Source organism: Culex quinquefasciatus, chromosome 3 (genome assembly GCF_015732765.1).
Source record: "Culex quinquefasciatus strain JHB chromosome 3, VPISU_Cqui_1.0_pri_paternal, whole genome shotgun sequence".
NCBI lineage: Eukaryota > Metazoa > Arthropoda > Insecta > Diptera > Culicidae > Culex > Culex quinquefasciatus.
The window spans coordinates 89,762,296-89,789,606 of NC_051863.1; the positions used below are offsets into that span (position 1 = coordinate 89,762,296).

A 27,311-nucleotide genomic window follows, 5' to 3' on the forward strand; every position below is an offset into this window, starting at 1 on the left:
TGAAAATTTACATTACTTTTGGAATTTACATTACTTTTGGAATTTACATTAGTTCAAATCAACTAATTCTGATTGGCCAATGGGAATGAGAAGCTCGACTTTGATTGCAGTTGGAAAAGGGTGTGGTCTATGTTCTATTTTAAAATTATTGAAGCGGGCAGCAAAAGGAAATTCTGATTTTAAAAAGTTGCTTCACAGGTAGGGGACGCTTTCTCGTCGACGGCCAAGTGGAATAACGCTGGACTGGAATCGAACGGACGACGGGTAGGATGTTCAGTGTTACTGCTGCTACCCGCTGCCGACTGAGCCATCTTCGCATTTTATAAACGAGCGGCTAAAGCATTAACTTGCTAAGGTCGAGGCTCAGGCAGTGGGCCAGCGAAATATGAGAGCGATAGAAAGAGAACCAAATATAACTATTTTAGTTCGGGTAGTTTTGAAGTCAACGTTTCTCAGAAATACATTGGATATATGATTTACATTAAATAGGAATTTACAGGAAGCTGAACACGGGTAGAAATTCATCAGATTTGAGTTTCCATGCTCAACGTTTCCATTAGATTCATGATTTACATTAGATTTAGATTTACATTGGAGTAATTTTCATGACTTTTTACTCTTTACATCATATTTCAACATTACATTGAGTGAGTTTACATAAGAAACAGTAATTACGTGCTGTGTAAATTATATTTTTTTCTGTGCACATAACCTTCGGACGCCTAGAAATGAGCAGAAACTTGCAACAGAGGCCACAAAAGACCCGGGGGTCGTTAAAGTGGATTGCGTTGCTTTTTTTGTCAGTTAGGACGCGAAATTGAACATTGATGCGGACAAGATGCTGAAGTGGTTCTGGGCACTTGAAGAGGTCGGCGGTTCCAGGTGGCGGTGCACCCTGAAGACTGTCTATATCAGCGGATTGTTTAGAAATTCAACCCGGACAATGTTACAATGTATTTAGTATTTTTGTTTGAAAAAAAAGATAATTAGGCTTAATCTTTTTGTGCACCAAACCCGCCCCCCCCCTCCCCTCGCCCCCTCCTAACCTTCGACCATGACCTGAGCCAAGGGACAAATACTTCAAATAAAGTTTAAAAAAGCCTTTTTAATTCGAACAAACTTATTAAGTAAAATGAACATTCAAGTATTGTTTAATGAATTCTTCAATTACCTAACTGCAGCATTATAATTCCAGCAAAGTTATGCATTAGCTGCTTATTGAAATTTGGAAAAAAAATCTTATTCTAGTTACTTACTCTCACATGAATTCTCGAAATATGCTCCTGATGGTTCTCCGATATCGATCAAAGGACGCTCTCCATTTAAGTATGTTGATGGTCCATCCGGCAATGATTTGTGGTCGAGATGATACAATCGACAATTATATTGCACGCCAGTCGGCAGACCCATGTACAAAAACGAACGGCATAAAAATTCTGTCTCAATTTCACATGCCAATTTGCATGCAGAATCTGAAGTCACTTGCAATTCTTTATCAGTATAATAATGCAGCCCCACGTATTGAGATACCTTGTCTTCTGAAACGCCTGTGCGAGGTAATATGAATGCCCTATTAAATTTACAAGCTTGAGAAGGTTTTAAGCATAGATTTTCGAAATAGTCAACCCCTTGGGCGTCGACTAACTGCACCAGTTGACCAGTAGTTCTCCTGTCTGAATCACTGAGAACACATTTCATGTTGTTGTAGTCATACTCGACAGATCGACAAATGAACCTTTTTTCGTTTAAGCACGCAGATAGACATGCCTCTTTTGTGCTAGTGTAAATCAGCGCATTATCAAGTCCACGGATAATTTTATTAGGAACCCGTTCAAAATTCCATGGACGTTGGCATGCATTTTCCGACCGTAGTTGAAGTTTTACCATGTAGTACATGCTGGATGATCGTTGAGCAGTGCTGGCTGGATTATTGGCTGCCGTAACATTTTGTAGCTGACATAATGTTTCCTGTGCTGGTGTTAACGGGTTAACCACGAAGCTAGAAAAAAAAGTTTTGCTCTTACATTTTTAGCGGATATAAAGTCTGCCTCTGTGCTCTCTTCTGCTTACTGCATAGATATCCCAGCCAGCTTAGTACAAGAGAGCACAGAGGCATATACAGCAATTCCTCACGAAAAAAGCATGATTCGAAAAGTTCTCCGATCGGGCTGGGGCTTCCTTGACCGACATAATTAGACCTGTATTCTTTTGATTGGCCATTAGGGTGACCTACGTCGTGTCAGGGTGGTCCAAAAAATATCTTTTTTGGAGATATTTAGCAAAAACACATTTTTCACATTTTGTATTTTAGCTGTCTTGGACGCAAATGAAAGATCTTTAGATAGGATTTTATTACTGTGTGTTTCATTTATTTAGTCACACCGTCTTTGATACAAAGAATATCCACAGACCGAATTTAATCTATACCCTTAATTCTACTTTTAAAGCCAAGTTTGGACATTCCGTTGGTAAATTTAACACAGACAGAATTCAAACATTTACAACATTCATAAAAAGGGTTAAAATAACTTCTCTAGCCATCGTTCGGGATTCTAAGAAGAACATCACCTCTCCGACTTCTCTCTGGAGCTTGCGGCGGAAGCAAAGCTATTAGTGCCTGGCAGTCCGAGTTTCCGTTCACTACGTCGAATAAGAAAAGACAACCGACTCCGTGGTTTAATGGTTACGGCTTCTGCCTCACAAGCAGAAGGTTCAGGGATCAAATCCCGGTCGGTACCTTTGAAATTTGGAATCAGGAATTGGAACTTTGAATATGAACAAAAAACGAAACATAATCAGGTGGGATTCGAACTCACACCTTAGGATTGATGGTCTGGAACTCTAACCAGTCGGCCATCTGAAGGTTATAAAACATGTTGTATTCTTCTCATATTAAAGACGCTCTGATCCCTGATTTGCCTAAAGGGATTGGGAGTCTTAAGATAGATCAAGGATTCGTCTGGTGCTTGCTTCTATGTTAAGGCAGGGCCGGACAATGCCCAACGACCTCGGGATTGGGCCGCTAGGATTTCTGCCATTCTGAAATGGGTCGTTGGAAGCAGCGCGAGGGCTATCACCATCTAATACCCTGGACTGAGATAAGTTGTATCAGCATTCAGCATATACAAAGTCTGATACAAATTATACTTTCCCATAATTTCGCTACCGGTTAGCGGGTATTGGATTGGACCACACACACACACACACTGAGTCGAATAAGAAAAGACGCCTGAGGAATGAGACCAGCCCGGGAGCATGTTGACAGCTCCCATACAAACTGAGCGTACCCCGTTTTGTGGGCCCAGTGGGCCTAAGATGGCGGCCTTCGATATTATCTAGCCAAATTTTGGAAAATGGCGAATAGTTTAATTAAATATAGTTTTTGCCTTGTTTTGGTTTTAAACCACAAAATAAGCATTATGGAATCATTTTCTATAAAAACTTGTTTAGAGATACGCCACGTTCAAATATTAGTCTAGAACTGTTGAAGTGAGCGTGCCACAAAAGCCGTCACGAAAAAAAAGTTTCCTATGCAAATTTTGAGTTGCGTATTTGATGGGCGTACTCCGACGAGGCCCACTTGCCATCTGTCGGTGGATACGCGCAACTCACGAAAACTGTCATGTTAGGGGACGGTTGAATGAGACCCACAAAGAGAGCTTTTCCATCCTCAGAAACTGATCGAGCACATCTACGAGAGAAGAACAGTGTGAACCAAAAGGCTGGAAACTCTAATATTACTTAAGAATACTAAGTATACTAACGTGCGTGGCCGAATGGTTATGCTGTCCGCTTTGTAAGCGGATGATTCTGGGTTCGATTCCCATCTGCTCCAACCTTCCATCGGATGTAAAATGTCGGTCTCGGCCTTGGTTGTTAGGCCGTTAAGTCATTCCAGGTGTAGGAGTCGTCTCCATGCCATAAGTACAAACAACACACCAAACCAAGCCTACTTCGGTGGAATCGCTGGCGGCGGTTGGACTCGCAATCCAAAGGTCGTCAGTTCAAACACTGGGGTAGAAGGTTCCTTGGAGTAGAAAGGACTCCTAGGTTCGAGCAGAAACTTGCAATAGAGACCACAAAAGACCCGGGGGTCGTTAATGTGGATGGCTTGATTCTTGAGTATACTAACGATATTCCAGTATACTTGTTAGTATACTAACCGAAAAGCAATAAACTGTTAGTATATTAAGATACTCTCATTATATTGGTTAGTATACTGGCGATATGTAAAGGAAATAATAAGTATACTAACATATATTTTGATAAACTGGTTAACATAATAATTATAGCTCTAAGCGTTTCCAACCCCTTGGTGTGAACTAGGTTTTGCTAGGTTTTGGCCAGAACAATTTGGTGATGACGTCATTACTTGTGATATTGGGCTTTTTTCGATTCCTTCGGTTATTTTACTTGTAACTTTTGACTTAGAATAAACGTATGTAGTGTAAGTCACGTTTAACTTACATCTTGGTGGTTTTATTTGGTTTAAACGGTGACAAACCTACGTCGGACGTCGAAGAACTCATGCCAAACATTTTGCTACAAAAAGCTCATGAAAAGATGATTTCTATAAAAGTTATATAACAAATACTATTACGAAAATAAAAAAGGTGCAAAAAAAGTTTGCACACCTTTCGAAAAATTAACATAAATAATGTTATTTGTTGACAAATCACCATAAATCCAGTCTCCCAACTCCAAATAGGCATCCTTGACTGATTAAAAAAAGAATTTGGATTGAATATAAAGTTTACTACACAGTAAAAAAAATCATGGTAAAATTTCATCTAAAACGGAGTACATCTTTTATGTCAGAAAAAAGCTTTAATTTTACCTCTAATAATGTGTAAATTTACATCTGGCAGACGCTAGGAAAAAATATCTGTAATCCTAAAAAAATATCAAACCGGCGATAGTTATATCCAGCTTACTAAGTCCGCGCCCCAACTCGCACGGCCATCTCGCCGCTGTGAAAACTGGACGATCAAAGCCAATGTAGCTCTATGTGCTCCGTACATTGTATACTGTATTTACTGCATATACGGTACATAGAGGTACATTGGCGTTGATCATCCAGTTTTCACAGCGGCGAGTTGGCCGTGTGGGTTGGGGCGCGGACTTAGTAAGCTAGAAATAACTATCGCCGGTTTGATATTTTTTTAGGATTACAGATATTTTTTCCTAGCGTCTGCCAGATGTAAATTTACACATTATTAGAGGTAAAATTAAAGCTTTTTTCTGACATAAAAGATGTACTCCGTTTTAGATGAAATTTTACCATGATTTTTTTTACTGTGAACTACTAAGTATAAAAGTTTATATAACTCTGGAAATTCTATATAAAACTTATCTAAACTTAATTTTGCAAACTTTTAATTCAACTAAATGTCAATATATTACCATATAGGTAATTGCTAAATAAACATTTTGGAGTGGGTATAACACCGTTTTGGGGGTATTTGTATCGATAGAATAGATTTTTTGTTGGAATTTCGTACCAACCCGGAATTACGTCGTAGGAAAATCCGCCGGCATCCGAACCGGTCCACGATTCACAAGTCTACCTATGTGGAATCGGAAAGGGCATAAAATTTCCGATCTTTTGATACCCAAACATCTCGGTTTTCTTTAAAACCTACGTTTTTAAATACGTGGCACGTGGCGCGTCGAAAAACTCAGTTTTTATTTTCAAAAAATCATATCTTGGAAACGTACGGTTCAACATCGCCAATTTTTTTATATGTTATGTGAAATTCAATCCGATAAATCCGATAAAAATATTTTCAGACATAGGCTCTTTGGTCCAGACACGGTCAAAACGCCATTTTAAGTTTTCATACGACTTTTTCAATAGTTAAGCTAGATTATTGGAACTTCTTACTATTTTTCCCAAATAGCCAAACTCATCACCTTTCTTTTGCGCCTAAGACAGCTAAAATCGGATGAAATGGCGCGGAAATATGATTTTTCAAAAAAAGTGGTTTTTGTGAAAAATGATGAAAATTGCCATTTTTTGAACCACCCTAGCACGATGTAGGTCACCCTGATGGCCAAACAAAAAAATACGGGTCTAATTATTTTGGCCAATTAATCCCCAGAAAATTTTGATAAAGCCCGATCGGAGAACTTTTTTTCGGTTTAGGCTCTTTTCAAATGGAATTGCTTTTTTTCGGTTTAGGCTCTTTTCAAATGGAATATATATATATATTAGGGTGGTCCATATATATATATATATATATATATATATATATATATATATATATATATATATATATATATATATATATATATATATATATATATATATATATATATATATATATATATATATATACAGCAATTTCACGAAAACAGCATGGAAAAAACAAAGTGCTCGGATCGGGCTCAAATTTTTCTGGGGTTCCTGGCCGAAATAATTAGACCCGTATTTTTTGTTTGGCCATTAGGTGACCTACGCCGTGTTAGGTGGAAAATTGCCATTTTCGTCGATTTTCGCAAAAACCACTTTTTTCGAAAAAACACAACTCCTCGCCATTTCAACCGATTTCAATCGTCTTATACGCAAATGAAAGGTGATAAGTTGACCTTTCAAAGGAAAATAATAAGAAGTTTAAATAATCTAGCCTAACATATGAAAAGGGCGTATGAAACTTTAAAATGCCGTTTTGACGGTGTCTGGACCAAAGAGCCTATGTCTGGAAATATTTTTATCGGATTCCCCGGACATTTTTACATAACATACTAAAAAATTGGAGGAGTTCATTAACAGGATTCCGAGATAAGATTTTTTGAAAATAAAATCCGTGTTTTTCGACGCGCCGCGCGCAAAAACCGGAAAATGACGAAATCGGCAAAAAATCAACTTTTTTCACTAAAACTGCGATAACTTTAAAATTTCAGCGATGACCTATAGATGTCTGGGTACCAAAAGTTGCGTCTTTTAATTACAAAAATTTTGGTACCCAGACATCTATAGGTCATCGCTGAAATTTTGAAGTTATCGCAGTTTTAGTGAAAAAAGTTGTTTTTTTGTCAATTTCGTCATTTTTCGGTTTCTGCGCGCGGCGCGTCGAAAAACACGGATTTTATTTTCAAAAAATCATATCTCGGAATCCTGTTAATGAACTCCTCCCATTTTTTAGTATGTTATGTAAAAATGTCCGGGGAATCCGATAAAAATATTTCCAGACATAGGCTCTTTGGTCCAGACACCGTCAAAACGGCATTTTAAAGTTTCATACGCCCTTTTCATATGTTAGGCTAGATTATTGAAACTTCTTACTATTTTTCTTTGAAAGGTCAACTTATCACCTTTCATTTGCGTATAAGACAATTGAAACCGGTTAAAATGGCGAGGAGTTATGATTTTTCGAAAAAAGTGGTTTTTGCGAAAATTGACGAAAATGGCCATTTTTCAGACCACCCTAACACGGCGTAGGTCACCCTAATGGGCAAACAAAAAAATACGGGTCTAATTATTTCGGCCAGGGAACCCCCAGAAAATTTTGAGCCCGATCCGAGCACTTTTGTTTTTTCCATGCTGTTTTCGTGGGGAATTGCTGTATATATATATATATATATATATATATATATATATATATATATATATATATATATATATATATATATATATATATATATATATATATATATATATATATATATATATATATATATATATATATATATATATATATATATATATATATATATATATATATATTAGGGTGGTCCAAATCCGACTTTTTGGGGCTACCCCCTGAAATCAAAGATTGACCCATCACTAGGCTAAATTCCAAATTTGAGCCCATTCTGACCACGGGAACCCCTCCCTCCAATCCCGCGAAGTTATTAGCGCCCAAAACTGACCATTTTTGCGCGGCCAGCTGTAAAGGGCTACCTAACAACGATGCTTATTTCCAATTCGTACACGCACGTGCTCTCTCTCAGGTTCAAACTCTCTCACGAGCTTGTTTTCCTGCCTGCCTGCCTGTTTGCCTACAAGCTCGCGCGCTGTTTCTCTGCTTGGACTTTTGTCGTCGTCGTCGTTTTCGTTTGCCGTTCATTGCGCTGCGTTCCTGGCATGTTTATTATAATTTTCAACTAAAATAGCAGGTTTGATTTAAGGTATAAAATTAAATGTATTATGCGATTAACAATAGATATCATATTATCAGAGCGTGTATGAGAGAATGAAAATTTCGATGAATTAGTTCATCCATGGTCATATGTTATTATTGAGTAAATTTTTAAATAGGGATATTGTAATTGATTTTTTCAGGTAAGCTGACAAAAAGTTAAGAAAAGTTGCAATATTTGTTTTAGGTGGTCAAGGATCACAGAAAGAAATTTCCAGACAGCACAAAAAGTAATAATTTTTTAGAGCATGAATGAAAATTTTCAGCAATGATTGTAAAATTGCCTTGATTTGTAATAAAGTACATTTTTGTTAAAGCAAACTACCTAAAGTAACATAATTTGTATTACCTGATGATTTTTTTTAATAATTAAATTATTATCACGATTATTTAGCATATACGAACAACTGCTTGTAATGCTTGGAAAAACAAACAAACCCTGTTCATTTCGGCCAGGGAACCCCCAGAAAAATTTTGAGCCCGATCCGAGCACTTTTGTTTTTTTCCATGCTGTTTTCGTGGGGAATTGCTGTATATATATATATATATATATATATATATATATATATATATATATATATTAGGGTGGTCCAAATCTGGACTTTTTGGGGATACCCCTGAAATCAAAGATTGACCCATCACTAGGCTAAATTCCAAATTTGAGCTCATTCTGACCACGGGAACCCCTCCCTCCAATCGCTTAAAGTTTGTATGGGAAAAATCGTTAAAATGTATGGAGAAAAGCAACTGTTTTACTTTTTTACCTGTGGAAGGCGCCATAGTTATCCGATGCTTACCATTTAGAACCTTCATTATATTTAGAACAACTTTCCCGAAGACACCATATTTTTAGGATTTTTTCCCGCGAAGTTATTAGCGCCCAAATCTGACCATTTTTGCGCGGCCAGCTGTAAGGGGCTACCTAACAACGATGTTTAATTCCAATTCGTACACGCACGTGCTCTCTCTCAGGTTCAAACCCTCTCACGAGTTTGCTTGCCTGCCTGCCTGCTTACCAACAAGCGCGCGCTGTTTCTCTGCTTGGACTTTTGTCGTCGCTGCGCTGCGTTCTTGGCATGTTTATTATAATTTTTAAGATATATTTCGATATTTATTTCGAGATATAAAATTAAATGTAATATGTGATTAACAATAGATATCATATTATCAGAGCGTGTGTAAGAGAATACAAATTTCGATAAATTTGTTCCTCCATGAATTGTCATCTGTTATGTTATGTAATTGAAATTTATTTCTAGTTTTGGTATAATACCAAACTCAAGACTGGGATTTTAACTCTTCTAGAAAAAATATAAGACTTTTTTTAACTTAGTCAAGTATAGATTTCAGGAAGAACAATACACTTAGACAATTCATCGATTTTGGGAACTGTTTTTTCACTTTTGTATAGTATCAAACAAGCTTAAAAGAAAACATGTGAAGTTTTTCGTAGCCCTATGATCACGATTATTTTTCATTCCATACAAAATATTTTAATCTGCCGAAAATATAAAAAACTTCCTTACAACAAATTGCGGTATATTTTGCCTTTGACGATTATTAGAAGTTTACGATTCCGAAACATCCAAAAAGTGCAACGATGTCTAAAAGAAAAGACTCAATAATAGAGATTGTTGAGCTAGCTAGTTTCAAATCTGTAATCAAATCGCCTTCGAATGGACAAGCAGTTGGTCGGATGATATATAGAATAAAAAAAAAAACAAAATTTGTATTACCTGAAGATTTTTTAAAATACTTGAATCATTCTCTCTAATGAGCCGTATATGCTCATTAGAGAGAATGATTCAATTATTTTTTGCTTGGAAAAACGAACAAATCCTGTTCATTTGCTTCAATTTTTTAAACGAGGCTAAGCCAAGGCCTAAGTCTTTTATTCAAATTGTTTTTTTAGTGCACTTTTTTCAATTTTGACATAATCTAAGAACTTATATGCTAAATATATCTCAAAACAAACCTGCTATTTTAGTTGAAAATTATAATAAACATGCCAGGAATGCAGCGCAGCAGATAGCAAACGAAAACGACGACGACGACAAAAGTCCAAGCAGAGAAACAGCGCGCGCTTGTTGGTAAGCAGGCAGGCAGGCAAGCAAACTCGTGAGAGGGTTTGAACCTGAGAGAGAGCACGTGCGTGTACGAATTGGAATTAAACATCGTTGTTAGGTAGCCCCTTACAGCTGGCCGCGCAAAAATGGTCAGATTTGGGCGCTAATAACTTCGCGGGAAAAAATCCTAAAAATATGGTGTCTTCGGGAAAGTTGTTCTAAATATAATGAAGGTTCTAAATGGTAAGCATCGGATAACTATGGCGCCTTCCACAGGTAAAAAAGTAAAACAGTTGCTTTTCTCCATACATTTTAACGATTTTTCCCATACAAACTTTAAGCGATTGGAGGGAGGGGTTCCCGTGGTCAGAATGAGCTCAAATTTGGAATTTAGCCTAGTGATGGGTCAATCTTTGATTTCAGGGGGTAGCTCCAAAAAAGTCCAGATTTGGACCACCCTAATAAACAGTGAAAATATATGTGCGATGGCTTGAATGTTGTAAATGGGGCTTGAATCTAAATACCAGTAATAAAATTAAATAGGAAGTATTGATACTAACCTGAAAGCAGCTGCCTGACAGTCTGGTTCTTCTCTGCACCACCCTTGGCATTCATAGAGCGACAAATTTTTGACGCTATAATAAGTGGTTCCTTGAAAGTCATAATCCGTTAATTTTTCAAACGCTATTCGTCCTTGGGAAATATGTATTGCTAGGCATAATAATAATAATATTCGGAATATTTCTTTTGTTGATTTAGTAGCCATTCTTAGTTATTCTGCAAATAAATGTAAAAATCGGCTCATCCAAAGCCGAGAAAATTCAGTAAGAATTTTGGTCACATTCAGTCATCCCACATATTCGGAACACTTTTGTAATAATTTGTCACAAGCATTAAGCACATTGGACATTCTCATGCTATTTTCTAGTAAAAGTACAGTAAAAATTTACAGTCGGTCAATACATCAAACGAAAGATCACAAGAAAGCTTTCACATGAAGGTAAAAGCGAATCACTAGGTATGTTCAATTATCGATTTGCTACTAGATTTGCTATGATTTTTTTAACATTGGCCGATTTGTAAATTGTTCCGAATATGAGGGATGACTGTACAGTATGTGAAAAAAGTATTTACACCACTTGGGCACTATGCAAATTTTGTGATGGAACATGTAAACAATTTACAGTTTGATAGAAACCTAGTACCACGTTTTGTTCAGAATTATAGCTCATGAAAATATGATTTCTATAAAAAGTTATACAACAAATACTATAACAAAAATCAAAAAAGGTGCAAAAAAGTTGGTACACCTTTCGAAAAATTAACATAAATACAGTTATTTGTTGACAAATCACCATCAATCTAGTGTCCCAACTCCAAATAGGCAGCCTTGACTGATTAAAAAAATAATTTGGATTGAATATTTCGCATTGCAGCAATTCCTAGAGTTTTGTGTCAATCGTGCTAGGCCTAGATTTTTTCATCACACTGCTTTGCAGTACTGAGAACTGTCAACTTGGCGCACTTTGCACCTCAGTAGAGTGCTGCGGGATAATTTTCATCACAGTAGGCAAACTGATTTTCCATCACACCATCAAAACAAAACAAGTGTAATACATCGACTTTTGACAACAATCTAGTCTGTTGTAGCCGAAGCAGTTAAGTCATTGAGATGGTCTGTTAAATATGAGGCTCGATTCTCGTAGTTGGAACTTGAGTTTTTTTGACGGGTTATTTTTTTCTAATGAGTTCGAGGGCATAATTCTATCGGCAATTTCGAGCTGTATTCGCTGAGTCCGTAGACGGTACCATTATTCCCACGGCTCGATGCCAGAATTCCACAGCCGGAACAAGCAATTGTATTCTTACACCTAGTATCTTGCCATTCCTGGGACTATCAGGACTTGACTTGTTCCGGCTGTGGAATTCTGGTCTTCGGTGCCGGGATGTAGCTATGTTCGTGCCAGCATCTTGGCTTACGGCGGTTCCTCGTCAGCTTGCCGAACAGATGATGGAAAACGGGCGAGATGTACGGATGCTCGGAACTTCGTCGTTGAAGAGGGCGATTGGTTACCTTTCGCTACCCTGAAGCTTATCCGATCTTCCAATGTCATTTAGGGCTGTAATCATTTGTAATAATGTCAATAATTGGGTAATTAAGAGTCAACAACAGTGTAATTAAGAGAAGGTAAGAATTGAAAACAACAAAACTGACCATACTGAAAAATATACAGATTTCTTTCGTCCACAGTCTATTGGTTTTTTTTAAGAATATTGTTGAATTTACAGTCAACTGCACGTAATTTTAATTAACCATCACCCAAAATTGGGCAACAATCGTCCGAAAAAATCATTGCCTCGAGCCGTGGGAATAATGGTACCCATAAAAAAAACTCAAATTCCAACTACGAGAATCGAGCCAGGAACCTTTAACAGACCATCTTAATTACTTAAATGCTACAACAGCTTGGTGACAAGATTGTTGTCAAAAGTCGTTGTTGTTTTGTTTTGATGGTGTGATGAAAAATCAGTTTGCCAACTGTGATGAAAATTATCCCGCAGCACTTTACTGAGGTGCAAAGTGCGCCAAGTTGACAGTTCTCAGTACTGCAAAGCAGTGTGATGAAAAAATCTAGGCCTAGCACGATTGACACAAAACTCTAGGAATTGCTGCATGGCGCAATATTGTCCGTTTCTCTCAATGGTACACTCCGAAGGCATTTCAGAATGTGCCGCAGACACTGTTGCCAGCGATTTTCTGCACTATTGGTGCAATAAAAAACATACCCGGCAACAATGCCATGCAATTCGAAGAAGAATATCAACAGAAGCAAAACACGCAGTATGGGATTTGATAGCGCGCATTTGCTGAAAGTGCGGCGCGTCGTTTTGAGGCTGGTATGCCGCGTGTCTTTCTCGGGAATACGCGCAATATAAAGTTTACTAATTACTTAGTATAAAAGTTTATATAACTCTGGAAATTCTATATAAAACTTATCTAAACTTAATTTTGCAAACTTTTAATTTATCTAAATGTCAATATATAACCATAGAATTGCTAAACAAACATTTTGGAGTGGATATAATATCGTTTTGGGGGTCTTTGTATCAATAGAATTGATTTTTCGTACCAACCCGGAGTTACGTAGTCGGAAAATCCACCAGCATCCGAACCGGTCCACGATTCAAAAGTCATCATATATGGTAGGTAAATCCTGGGTGCTGAAAAGACAGAATGCGTATCGTGATTTTCGAATGCTCCCTACTGCTACCCACTAATACATCTGCACTACAGCTGTAAACATAAATAAAGTAGAAGGTTATGTTCAAGCTCCAGCATGACATTTTTTTTGCTGCTGAAGTGACTTGTTTTGAAACATTTTGGATCTGTTGATGTTAGACTTTTTGCTCAGTAATTAAGTGCTTCGCGCATGTTTTGTGCATAGACTAAACGATGGGCGGCCAAAAAAGACCTTTTTTGTTTCCTACGTGACGAAAAATTGCGTCACAAGAGCAACCAAATGGATGTCCCGAGGTTAAGAATCTTTGAAGCGCAGTGATAATATCGGAGTAATATTTGTAACCAGTGGGTGTGTAGTGAGTGAATTCCAGTGACACAGGGGCAGGTTAACGAGTGTGTTCGTTGAGAGTGAGACGATTCGGTTTGTGTCACCCACGGAGAGCGAGCGCGACCACCCCGTATGAGATCGCCAATGAGAAGGAGTAACGCCGCTAGCCACCACCAGAGGGCCGAAGAGGATCGCAAGGATTGGTAGCCGTGGTGAAAAGGTTGATGATGATGATGGGGCGAAATATGGGACTTCGCCGGATCAGAGGTTCGCGGTTCCATGTCCTGCCGTAGATCGGCCATTTGCCCGGTGTATAGGAAAGTGTACGCGTCGTATTGATCGCGAAGAAAGCCGTCCGAGCTACGCTTAAAGCTCCGCGGCGTGATTAAGTGAAGTGCCGCGATTCACCAAGGAGAAGGACTTCACGGAGGACACGGAAGGACCGTGCAAGACACCGCAGGACATCCAGGACCCCGTAGTTTTTACTACAGAACGCCGGAATCCGCGACTCGGATATCCCGGAACTACCCGTGGCTCGCCAGTGGTATCCCCAACTCGTCCACCGTGCACAATCGGTGTCGACCAGCGACCAGCCGCTCAAAGCTGAGTCGTGTGAGTCCTCCATCTGGGAACCACGAGCCACACACGAAGACCTGCCCTACACCAACCTCCCCTGCGCCGGAAACCGGGCAAGACCAGCGGTACCTTCGGGGACAGCTGAAGCTCGAGTCCGTCAACACACTCGAGGACGCGCAGAGGGCAGGCAAATGAGGGTCAAGCGAAGGCTGCAGCAGCACCAACCTGTGCGTCGGAACGCCGACGGCCACGACAAGCCACCCCAGGCCAGCGAGCAGCGCGAGCAGGCGGAGGTCGGAGACAGCGATCGCGTCAGCAGATCCAGCAGCAGCGGCAGCAGTAGCTGAGGGGCCCCGAGCAGCAGGTCCGCCCACGGACAAGGAAGAAAGAGTGTTAAGGTAGGAGATAGACATTAAGGAAGTGGGTTAGGACGGAAGGAAAGGTCAGGTTTAGGAGGAAGCCATGACGAATAAACGTGACAATTTTGACGAGTAAACCGAGGAGTTTATCTCAAAGCGAACGCCAGTGTTTTCCTGCCTCGTGAGCATAATTTAAGCCGACCCTGAGGTTCAAAAAGGGAGTTATTTGGACCACCCACTCACCCCATTGAGTTTTATGTCTCGATCCCCTTGCCTTGTAGCATGAAATAACTAAGAGGGTCACCCTAGTAGACCCGAAAGTTATATATTATTCAATATTATGTCGCAGGTGCGATTCATAATTATTGATAATTCGTCGTTAAAATTTTAAATTTCATCATAAACATAGGCTTTGCGTGAGATAAAGCGTTTACTGAAATGTTAGTGACGAATTATGCCAACCTCGATTTCAACCCTCTTCTTAAGATTAATTGACTTCGAATACTTCAAAAGTTTGACGCCATTGACTTTTTTTTATTCCTGACAAAATAAATTATTGATCGATTACAATACTTGCTACGTCTTGGGAGTATTTTATCAACAGTAAATTGGTTCCGCTTTGACAGTTCTAAATTGAGGCCGCTTTGCGAACCACTATTCGGCACCCAGGGTAAATCCTGCATCTGCAAGCTAAAACATCGTTATCTCAAGAGATTTCAATTTGCCCAACATTAAAAAAAATGATTCTTATGTAAAATCGTCTGGGGAACACAATGGTGAAGTTTAATTCAAAATTTAAGCGCATGTATATTGAGAAAATTGCGTAAAAAGTTTTTAATAGCGCAAAATGCATCAAAGTTTGATTTCAATAGAAAATCTCATGACACCATTCGATTCAGCGTCCAATCTCCTTTAAAAATAGCTGTCGAGTTTGGCTCTATCATTTTTTGTTCAGGCTGCGATTAGCAGAGCAGCAAGTCAGACGTGCGTCCCTCAAACACCAAATAAGTGCTAATAAGTGCAAAAAATGCCTCACGACAAGAAAAAGAGGCGGTCCTCACCTAGGTGCCGAATAGTGGAAGAGGGTTGAAATCGAGGTTGGCATAATTCGTCACTAACATTTCAGTAAACGCTTTATCTCACGCAAAGCCTATGTTTATGATGAAATTTAAAATTTTAACGACGAATTATCAATAATTATGAATCGCACCTGCGACATAATATTGAATAATATATAACTTTCGGGTCTACTAGGGTGACCCTCTTAGTTATTTCATGCTACAAGGCAAGGGGATCGAGACATAAAACTCAATGGGGTGAGTGGGTGGTCCAAATAACTCCTTTTGAACCTCAGGGTCGGCTTAAATTATGCTCACGAGGCAGGAAAACACTGGCGTTCGCTTTGAGATAAACTCCTCGGTTTACTCGTCAAAATTGTCACGTTTATTCGTCATGGCTTCCTCCTAAACCTGACCTTTCCTTCCGTCCTAACCCACTTCCTTAATGTCTATCTCCTACCTTAACACTCTTTCTTCCTTGTCCGTGGGCGGACCTGCTGCTCGGGGCCCCTCAGCTACTGCTGCCGCTGCTGCTGGATCTGCTGACGCGATCGCTGTCTCCGACCTCCGCCTGCTCGCGCTGCTCGCTGGCCTGGGGTGGCTTGTCGTGGCCGTCGGCGTTCCGACGCACAGGTTGGTGCTGCTGCAGCCTTCGCTTGACCCTCATTTGCCTGCCCTCTGCGCGTCCTCGAGTGTGTTGACGGACTCGAGCTTCAGCTGTCCCCGAAGGTACCGCTGGTCTTGCCCGGTTTCCGGCGCAGGGAGGTTGGTGTAGGGCAGGTCTTCGTGTGTGGCTCGTGGTTCCCAGATGGAGGACTCACACGACTCAGCTTTGAGCGGCTGGTCGCTGGTCGACACCGATTGTGCACGGTGGACGAGTTGGGGATACCACTGGCGAGCCACGGGTAGTTCCGGGATATCCGAGTCGCGGATTCCGGCGTTCTGTAGTAAAAACTACGGGGTCCTGGGGTGTCTTGCACGGTCCTTCCGTGTCCTCCGTGAAGTCCTTCTCCTTGGTGAATCGCGGCACTTCACTTAATCACGCCGCGGAGCTTTAAGCGTAGCTCGGACGGCTTTCTTCGCGATCAATACGACGCGTACACTTTCCTATACACCGGGCAAATGGCCGATCTACGGCAGGACATGGAACCGCGAACCTCTGATCCGGCGAATCCCATATTTCGCCCCATCATCATCATCATCCTTTTCGCCACGGCTACCAATCCTTGCGATCCTCTTCGGCCCTCTGGTGGTGGCTAGCGGCGTTACTCCTTCTCATTGGCGATCTCATACGGGGTGGTCGCGCTCGCTCTCCGTGGGTGACACAAACCGAATCGTCTCACTCTCAACGAACACACTCGTTAACCTGCCCCTGTGTCACTGGAATTCACTCACTACACACCCACTGGTTACAAATATTACTCCGATATTATCACTGCGCTTCAAAGATTCTTAACCTCGGGACATCCATTTGGTTGCTCTTGTGGCGCAATTTTTCGTCACGTAGGAAACAAAAAAGGTCTTTTTTGGCCGCCCATCGTTTAGTCTATGCACAAAACATGCGCGAAGCACTTAATTACTGAGCAAAAAGTCTAACATCAACAGATCCAAAATGTTTCAAAACAAGTCACTTCAGCAGCAAAAAAAATGTCATGGATCTTTTTTTTTTTAAATACAATTTTATTTCACTTTTGTTTTATGTTACATATGTAGGTACATCTAAATCTTTGAATACACAACGCTGTTAGAAAACAAATGCATATTTTCCAAACCTCCTAACAAAAAACTGTCGCTGATCCCACCTTTTATTCCTGAGAATGCTTTTAAATACAAATAACGATGGATTCTTGTAATGCCTCATATTATAAACTATAGCTTCTGACACAATCCAATAAACAGCCTGAAAAATTCTATTTTTTGTTCCTATGTATGCAGAAAGGATTTCCATTGGATCCGGAAGATTTGCCTTCATATTGACATTCACTTTTTCAACTACCCATTCCCAAATTTCCTTTGAATTTGTACAATTTGTTATTCTATGTAAGTTTGTATCAAGTTCATTGCAAATCTCGCATTCGGCGTTATTTAATCCCCTCACATTATAGCTGCATAATTTTTCTTTGTTTGGATATATATCGTTTAAAATTTCATAGATTATAGATTTTGCATCAGAGTCCATATAATTTTCACTAAAATTCTCCCACGTGCTCAACCAGTCAGGACTTGGCGCCTTGCTCTGGATTTTCGGTTCACAGCTTTGTTTAGACAACAACGAGCTATAAATTAGTGCCGATGTGTTCAAAAAATCGTAGGCTTCGTATTCAATAGCAATGTTCACCCAATCATATGTATTCCGAGTTATATTCTTTGTAGAAATATTGTCTATAAGATAGTGTTTTCTATTAACAACGTTATTTTTGTATAAGATATTTCTAATGAATAATGCTTTGAATTTTACCTCTGCCTCAACTAACGCTAATCCACCTCTCTCGAAGGGTAAATATAATTGTCCTGCTTCAACTTTAAAAATTTGAGAACCCCAGAAATATCTTAACACCATTTTCTTCAATTCATCAATATGGCGTTTGTCTGGCGGTAAAATTTGACCAAGATACCAGCACTTCGAAAGAATAAACGTATTTAGAATCCAAGATTTTTGAACAAAATTTAAATTTCTAATGCAGATTGAATTCAATTTCCCTCTGCATGCTGATATAATTTTGCTGTAATTTTTATCAATCATATCTTTCCAATTATTTACAATTAACATCCCAAGTACCTTTATTTGTGTTTCCTCTCTAAGAATCTGTGGTCCTAATTTACAGTTGTTAATCCGTACGTAAGAAGATTTTTTACTATTCAATCGAATTCCAGAACATTTCCCAAACTCTTCAATAATTTTCAGCACGTTATCAAACTCATAATCTGTTTTAACAACCATTGTTACGTCGTCCGCATACGCTACCACTTTAATAAAACTATGATCTAGTAACATGCCTGTAACAGAAGAATAGAGCTCTCTTATCAATGGTTCCAGGTAAATTACGAAAAGTAGCATCGAGAGTGGGCAGCCTTGTATCTGCCAATTTTAAAACAATTTGTCAAATGCCCGTTAAATAGAACACTGGCGGTAGCATTTCGGTATAAATTTCTTAGACATGCGATAAACTGGTCCGGAAAGTTAAATTTTTATAATATGCTCCACAATAAATCATGACTAACATTGTCGAATGCGCGTTCCATATCGAAACTAACGATTGCAGTTTTAAATCTTTTTGAACCAGAAGCTTTGACAATAATTTTTCTCAGCATGTCAAGACTGTCCACGCATGATTTGCTATTAACGCATGCAGTTTGCCCTTCCTCAAGGATATTTCCCAAAACATTCTGAATACGATTTGCAAGTATTTTTGTTAAAATCTTGTAATCACAATTCAACAGGCTTATGGGACGAAAACCAGAAATGTTTTCCGCACATCCAGATTTTGGTATCAATGTTATTACTCCTTCGCAAAAAGAAGAAGGAATTACAACATTACCACGCAGCAAGTCGTTAAATAACTTAACGGTACACATCAACCATCGCTTTTACACCCAGATTTCTGTTACAGACATTTTAGTATCTTCAAAAATACGGGAACTATCGATATGATTTTTTATTCATCCCCTAAATTACAGTCTTCAAAGTTATTTACAATAAAGTTTGACCATTTTGACAATCAGATTCTTTCAGGATTGGGTCCGTAAGTTTGACAAATTTGGAATAAGAAGACAACAACTTCTTCGGTTGCTGTGCACCCTTAATCATATCATTTTTTATTAAATCAAAATGCTTGACGTAAAATTCATAGCAAATACCGTCAGGGCCCGGGGTTTTCTTCTTTGTACAACTCCATACTACCTTCTTTAATTCTTCTTCGGTAATAGGTTCAATTATCGAGTTCGAGTCGTCCTGATTTAGTCTTTTTTTAATATAATTCATTGATCTGCAACTGGGTTCTAAAAAGTCGTGCTTTTTGAAATTTTCAGAAAAATGGTTGAATAAAAACTTTTTAATATTCTCTGTGCCGACAATTTCATTACACCCATCTAAAAGCTTCTCAATTCTACTACTTTGGTTGAATTTATGCCTGGCAATAATCTGATAAATGTTCGTCCTTTCGTTGGTGAGGATACTGTTTGAGGAAAGTTTTGATTCATAATATTTTAATTTTTCAGATTCTATTTTAAAAATTAATGATTTAGTTAAGCCCATTTCCCTGCTAACATCTTCATTATCATTTTGTCTAGAGGATAATTCAATCAACGTTTTGTATAATTCAGATTTGCGCATGGCTATGTTCCGGTAGCTTGAACATAACCTTCTACTTTATTTATGTTTACAGCTGTAGTGCAGATGTATTAGTGGGTAGCAGTAGGGAGCATTCGAAAATCACGATACGCATTCTGTCTTTTCAGCACCCAGGTCCTCACTAAGAGAATTGGCAGATTTGAAGAAGTTAAAGAATGCTGAAGAATACTCAAAATTCGTCTGGAAACAAGTACGCTACCCTCCCTGTGGACGTGAGCGAGAAGGAAGAATTTGAACGACGGGAAAAGTTGCCACCCATTTTTGTGAAAACATCGTCATCGGATTCGGTGCGAAAGTGGCTGACCGGGTTTATCAAATCTGGTGCTTTACGAGCTTCCATTCGCTTGTGTGCTGATGGACTCAAAATTATGCTACCTACCAGAAAGGATTACAACTACTTTCGGGATTTCCTGAACAACACAAAGATTGAATACTACAGCCATGACGATCCAGGTAAACGCTCCATGAAACAAGTCCTCCGTGGTCTGTACGACGTGAGTGTGCTGAAAGAAGAGCTCAAAACTCTTAAGTTGAACGTGATCGAAGTCTTCAAGATGATGAGACACAATAATGACATCAAGTATCGTGATCAGCTGTACCTGGTTTATCTTGAGGAAGGATCGATAACGCAATCTGAGCTGAACGAGGGGGACGTCACTTCCGCACTAACCGAGCGATAAAGCTTCCTTTTCAAACCTTTGCAGCGTTCACTTTCACCTTTCCGCTTTAACTTGCTTGTTAACCGCGATAACTTGCTTTTTGGCTTACCTTTTCTTGCGTTCTCTCTTCACACTGCTCGATTTTTTTGACAGCGAGAACTGTCAAGAGCAAATGACAGTTCTCGTTGTCAAATCAGTCGAGCAGTTTGTTTTGCTCAATTTTTCTCCGTCACCGGACGGATGGTGGTAAAAAAACGTTGGCGCCCGGAGTGGAAGAAGCAAGATTCTCGCCGCGTTGTGCTGGTCAAGAGGGACACCAGCGGCCTGGCTTCAGCGAGTGCAACTTCCGGACGGAACATGAATGAAAACTGACGTGCTTTGTTTCGCACGATGGGGCCGGTGTTGAGTTCGAAGAGCCTTCCAACGGTGATGTACGACGATGAACCTGCGGAGAGCAAAACCTGCAGCCCACCGGTCACATGAAAGGAGTTGAAGCCACAGATTGTGTTAGTGGGTTCTGGACGGTGCACGGTGCCCAAAAATCGGATAGGATGTCCTGTCAAAGCTTCCTGGAGCGAACCAGATAGATACGATTGGCAGTCAACTGTTGCTGAACGAACCGCCCGTGTCCTCGTACCACATTCCCAAGAATCACAAGAATTTTCACGGACGCGGATTTGATTAATCCGTCGCTGCTGTCTAACCTTCTCTTGGTAATGTGAAGCTCGGTTCAAACGTTGGCCAAGCGGATGTTCCTTAAACAACATCCGGCAAAAACTCCAGAAGGTTCACGGCGGAAGAAGCGTCTGCATCGAACTGCCGGGCGTGGCGGCTATTAACGCCCCCCCTCCCCACCCCACAAAGTATTGTAATTGCAACAGACAATAGTAAATTATGATATGATGGATATGGTGCGTTTTCTTTTAACAAACTAATCATTTGCTGAATAAAATAAAATAAATAATTCTTCATTTATAATTGGTTTGATTTATTTTGTAAAACATCAGTTTTATTCGAGGAGAAAACCGGTCAGACCGGGGCCGTGGTAGATCGGAAGCGGAATCGGGTGCGAAAGTTGATGCGCGAGACCACCCGGATAAACGAAAACTATATGAATTCTAGTGAGGACCTTATAACAACCTTATGAGTTATGGTCACCATTTGTAATAATGTTATTTGGCGGACCTTTAAAAAAACTTCATCATCCCGGTACGAGAATCGAACTCACGACCTCTGGATTGAAAACCCAGCACGCCGCTAGTCGAAACCCATCCCCTACCGGTCAGTATTCCCAGTGAGCTTATTTACTCTTTTAAGGGATCTGACTTTGCCGAGCCAGACAGGAATCGAACCCATCACCTTCCGCTTACAAGGCGAAACCCGTAACCTCACGGCCACGGAAGCTCGGCCTTGATAACTATTTGTCAAATGGTAACCATTAGTAATAGAGTTATTTGAATGTTTGTAATGGTCAACTATTTTCTTGATGACTTTAAAAAACTATTTGAGGATGTTTACTCAAATGGTTACCCTAAATCATAAGGTGGTTTTTAAGTTCAAATGGTTCATATTGATTCACGATTACCATATAGAAACATTAAATACCCATTTGAAGAATAGTTAGAACTTGCAAAAAGCGTTTACCAAATTTGACTAAGTTTTGTTTTCAAATGAAAGAATCAAACTTTTTTGTCTGTAGCTTCATAAGGGGTTGGGTTTGTGCTGGAGTCGGATTTGGGCAACTTCCGGAACAAGATTTTGTCTGACTAAGTTGCCGGAAAAGTGTACGATCTACTCAACGATGGTGGGGCTGATAAAAGCGAAGAATGACAACTTTGGCAGAGAGTTTGTTAACCATATGGTAAAGGCATTCACTTTACGGTGAAGTGTTCGTCGTGCAGCTGCACCAGTAGTACCAAGTTATGTGGACATCATTTGGCTTACTTGGCCCTGGATTTTATCCACATTTGAGCTGCCAAAGAAAGCCAATCCGAAGTTTACCAATTTTAGTTGACAGAATCTAAACCAACAAAAAGAGAAAACAAACTGAGGAGCTCAAGAACAAAAAGGCTCGAAAATGTCGGTTCCTTTTGATGCGCTTCAATTCCTTTGAGTTTCGTTGACGATTCAATTTTAAGCATATCATGTTTGTGATAATTGTTACTTTATTTCAATTGTATGAGCGAATCATTTTTCAACAGTAAATAATTTTGGATTTACGGCCTTTTTTCGAGAGCAGGAAACGAGCGTAGTGAGAGAAGAGAAACGAAAGAGCCCGCCAGGCAGAGTATTATTACTCTGCTTTGCGCGCTCTCTCGTTTCTCTTCTCTCGCTATGCTCGTTACCTGCACTCGTTGCAGGCTGGCGCAGGCAAAAACAGTCTGAAGTGAAACGTTTGTGCGGCTGGTTGTTGTCTACGTTTTGTGCGCAGGTATAATTTTCAAACAAATCATTTGATTTATCAGGTACTTTGTTTACATTTTTCTTGTTGATAATTCGTCAAGGAAATCATTTGAATCATCAGATAAGTACACATATTTGAATGTTACATTCTATTCGATACTTTGTGATTTTTTTCTTCTTTTTTTCAGGTTTGGACGACTTTGGCAGTATGATCAACCGAACAGAATCGGCAATCAACTAGAATTAAAGCCAAAAAAGTTTTAATATTATTGTTGTGAACTATCCGTCAAAAAGTGAACAATTCTGTAAAAATTAGGTAGGTAAAAATGCTAGAAAAACTATTAAAAACCATTTGAAAACTATTTCTCAAATAGTGAAACTGGGAGAAAAATATAGAATTAACCTTAAATAACCATGTGAAAACTATTTCTAAAATAGTAGCGCTCGATAAAAATAGCAAGAAAAACCCTAAAAAACCATTTAAGAACCATTTGTAAAACAGTAGCAGCAAGGTTAAAAATTGTATAAAAAATCCTTAAAATACCATTGAAAAACCGTTTCTGAAACAGTAAAAACCGGAGGAAAAAGGTCGCTTCCACTCGAAAATTAACTTTATTTTTACCATTACACAAATGGTAATCCGACGAAACGTTGTTCGGAGATTTTTAAGGTTACCGTTGCTAACCACCCTCATCTCAGATGGTCGAACTTTATGAAAAATGGTAGGGTACCATTTCCGATATGGTATTTTAAAGGTTTTCCTACCATTTTTGAAATAGTGGTTACGATCTCTGAAATGGTAAGTAAACCATTTAACAAAAAGTTTTTTTAAGGTTCTCGTTTATGCGGGCAGTGACTCGGGAACGTCCAGCTTGGAGTTGCCACCATTATTGAAAGCTGCTCGATTCTTTCTCGGAATACTGCCCAGCTGGTTGGGTGCGTCCAGCGCTTGATCTTAAAGTTGTCCGTGATCGTGTTGCAGCATTTTCGGTGCTTGACGAAGCCGGACTGTGGATCGTCTTGAGCGAGAGGTAGAGGTATGTGAAGTACGGATCGGTGAAGTGCAGAATTTACTTGGCCCTGTTTAACTTTAGGAAGGTCGGCACCTTGGCACAGACGGAACTGCAGCAGCACTTTGCAGATCTTTGGACTTGGGTCATCTTTGTTGCGCGGAATGGTCCCTTCGATGAGTGCCGGTGGCTATGGAATGGCCCCCTTGTTAAATTCCGCCAGCACCGGTGCTGGCAAGCTGTTCCTTTTGGTGATGTCCTCGCGGAAGTCCAGATTCAACAGCGGACCTCCATTGGACGCACCCGTGTGGCCAACAGTATGCGCGAGGAGCTGGAGAAGCACGACAATTCTTGTTTTCCAAGCTCTGGAAGGCGAGCCACTAGCCGTTCGGGGATAGGCTGACCTGCGGGCATCTAGTACATCGTTGGATCGGCGTGTCCATGTCCACCGGAATGTCTCGCAAGCATTCGTTGTCGGAGGTGAGGTCGGAGGTTGTCATGAAGCGCCGGTTATCATCGACGAAGGTGATCGTGATGACCGAGCCCAAACTGCGTGTGTCCCACTGTAAGAGAAAGAAATTTGAGGTTTCTTATCCAATTATTTTCAGTTGGTCTTCCAGTCAGAAGCTCTTGTATTCCGAGTCCTCCCGCACGACCTGCCCCGAGCAGGTTCGCAAGCAATGCCGCTGGTAGTAAACCTTCAAGATTATGATCCGGTCGTCCATGCTGCAGTACAGCAACAGGTGGGCCGATTTTGAGGAACCACTGGATGGCAGAAATGTCCTTGGTGTGACCGGTTTAGGTGTGGATGTGAGCCTACGGGAGCAAGCACCGGTCGGTGGCACCACTTTTGCGTAGATTGACCCCGACGTCGTACGGCTGTTGCAGGAACGATCGACCCAGATAATCGACCGAGTTCTTGATGTGCAGCACGTACTTCTCCTCGATCTTAACGCGGTTCCACTACTGCTTCTTGGACATCATCTTCTCGATCTTAATCCGCTCGGTCCCATTCGGCCTCGACGCAAGTTCGCCATCCTCGTTCTTGCCTCATGGTCCAAAAATCCCTGTATGTCCTTCCGGTTCCGGTTCTGCAAGTTCCACTCCGCGGGTTTTAACTTAACTGGTTCATCGTCGGTGCCAGCAAACGGAACGATTCCACCTGCTCTTGATCTGCTCCAGGGGACTCCCAGCGGAGCGGCACAAACCTTCAGCGATTTTGCCACCGAGTGGGCTGAAACCGACATTCACACAGAAGTAAACATTTCCCACATTTCCGATCGTTAGCAATAAAAAAAAACTTACAGATTGCTGTGTTTATTTTCTCCACGAAAACTGCAGGAAAAAAATCAAAACAAAAAAACGAGTTGCCAAACACGATCAAAAACTGCTCGATTCAAGACGGCAAGGTTGCAAGATCGATTTCGTTTGGTTCAAAAGTCGAGCAGACGCTGACCGCTTTAACTCGCTTTAACGCGCGTTAACTTGCAATAACTTGCTTTTTGGTGGCGATAGGTGAAAACTCGGTACGATGAGTAGCGTTGATGTTATTCGAGCTCGTTTTTGTGCGTTTTAGTGAATTATCGCGGAGTGACGTCCCCCTCGGAGCTGAAAGCAGTTCGGGCAATTTTCAACATCATCGTGCCTTGGGAACGTTATCGTCCAGTGCACCGTGACGTGACACAATGTTCAAACTGCTTGCATGACATGGTGGAAGGAACTGTTTCATCAAGAGTCATTGTGCAACCTGCGGAGGTGAGCACTAAACTCAAGCTTGCGAAATAATCAACGAGAACATCGAAGCCAAATGCTTCAATGGAGCACCCGCAGTCGAGCAGTTTTTGACAGTTCGCTCCGTAAGAAATACATTGTAGAAAAAAGCAAAAACTGCTCGAATGGAAGTGCTCCATTGCGGCGGCGATCATTCGACCAAGAATCGGAGCTGCCCAAAACGGGCTGAGTTTGTAAAAAATCGGCAGCAAGCGACGACGAGGCACCAACCAAATCGTCGTAAGAAACCACAAGCTTTCACGGACGTGAATTTTCCTGCTTTGTTTTATGTTAGGATTAGTTGTTAAAGTGATTTTTTTTTCTTTTTTATCCAAATGTATTCGATTCAATGCAAACAATGCAAACACACCTCCTCCTCCTCCTCCTCCTCCTCCTCCTCCTCCTCCTCCTCCTCCTCCTCCTCCTCCTCCTCCTCCTCCTCCTCCTCCTCCTCCTCCTCCTCCTCCTCCTCCTCCTCCTCCTCCTCCTCCTCCTCCTCCTCCTCCTCCTCCTCCTCCTCCTCCTCCTCCTCCTCCTCCTCCTCCTCCTCCTCCTCCTCCTCCTCCTCCTCCTCCTCCTCCTCCTCCTCCTCCTCCTCCTCCTCCTCCTCCTCCTCCTCCTCCTCCTGCAGGTGCTGTCTAAACACGGATCAACGCCGGAACGATTTTGGCGGATTTGACAGGACACGGGAGTTCTCGGTGGAGGAAAACACAGCTGGTTAAGTTTGTTTTGATTTTGGTGTCGCGTGATTGATTACCTGATTTGTGGGTAGGGACGTGACAATGTCACATTGCTTCTATCCTTCAGGGGTGTCCATGACAGAAGGAAGAACCTTTCTCTCGTTATTTCGGAGGAGGTAATCTATTGAGCAACTCGCGAGCAGTTTCTTTTTTGAAGGTGGAGTGTAGAGTCCATCTGAATCGATGGTACATGCTGGTTCTAAATACTTAGTAGGAAGAAGTATTTCAACGATTTTTTGACTCAGATAAGTATTATTTGCTTTCCTTTTCTATTTTTTTATAACATCATGTTGGATTATCTGATAAAAAAAACTGGAAATTCTGTTTGAGAATTGATACTTTGTGTTTTGTTTTCTTTAACAGGACCACAACCTGGGCATGTTTCAGGATATTCAGCATCTGGCATTTTGTTTAATTAGACAAATTAACTGCGATGCCATCGTGCTTTGGTTGGATGGATTGGAAGAGGATTAACCTGGTATGCACGAAAAATATTATTTAAAAGTGAACCTATCACTGCACTGAAAGAAAGGCGCATACAACTTAGCATGTGATTGTCATGTGTGAATCCCTTGGAAAAAAATCTTCGCTTGACAGGTTAATTCAAGT

At 40.5% G+C, this 27,311-nt stretch overlaps 2 protein-coding genes across 7 annotated transcripts in view; both read right to left on the bottom strand.

The window, feature by feature from the left end:
• LOC6053025 overlaps positions 1 to 27,311 on the bottom strand; it is a 116,832-nt gene that overhangs the window by 38,885 nt on the left and 50,636 nt on the right. For 3 of the 5 annotated variants that reach the window (XM_038259784.1, XM_038259785.1, XM_038259780.1), the window contains exons 2-3: positions 10,768 to 10,984; positions 1,257 to 1,999 (exon numbers count right to left, since the gene is read on the bottom strand). In XM_038259784.1, coding sequence (XP_038115712.1) covers positions 1,257 to 1,999; positions 10,768 to 10,973 — 949 coding nt within the window. In that variant the 5' untranslated portion in view covers positions 10,974 to 10,984. Of the gene's footprint in view, positions 1 to 1,256; positions 2,000 to 10,767; positions 10,985 to 12,187; positions 12,206 to 13,342; positions 13,360 to 27,311 lie in introns of those variants that run through there. The other 2 variants (XM_038259783.1, XM_038259782.1) reach the window with 2 other exon arrangements.
• Positions 24,044 to 25,601, bottom strand: LOC6051957 (pre-mRNA-processing factor 17). Of its 2 annotated transcripts, XM_038259791.1 has the most exons (3): positions 25,498 to 25,601; positions 24,891 to 25,426; positions 24,044 to 24,755 (listed from the first exon to the last, which is right to left on the bottom strand). In XM_038259791.1, the coding sequence occupies exons 2-3, from the start codon at positions 24,915 to 24,917 to the stop codon at positions 24,573 to 24,575; spliced, it is 210 nt and encodes a 69-aa protein (XP_038115719.1). In that variant the 5' UTR covers positions 24,918 to 25,426; positions 25,498 to 25,601; the 3' UTR covers positions 24,044 to 24,572. The 2 variants fall into 2 exon arrangements, with proteins under 2 accessions (XP_038115719.1, XP_038115718.1); XM_038259790.1 differs by lacking the exon at positions 25,498 to 25,601 and having other exon boundaries at positions 24,891 to 25,465.

Bases quoted from the DNA above. Each gene is read 5' to 3' on its own strand.
- LOC6051957 (XM_038259791.1), bottom strand. From the start codon at position 24,917: ATGGACGACCGGATCATAATCTTGAAG. The intron at 24,756-24,890 runs GTTTACTACCAG...TTTCTCTTACAG, and splicing joins ACCGGATCATAATCTTGAAG to TGGGACACACGCAGTTTGGG.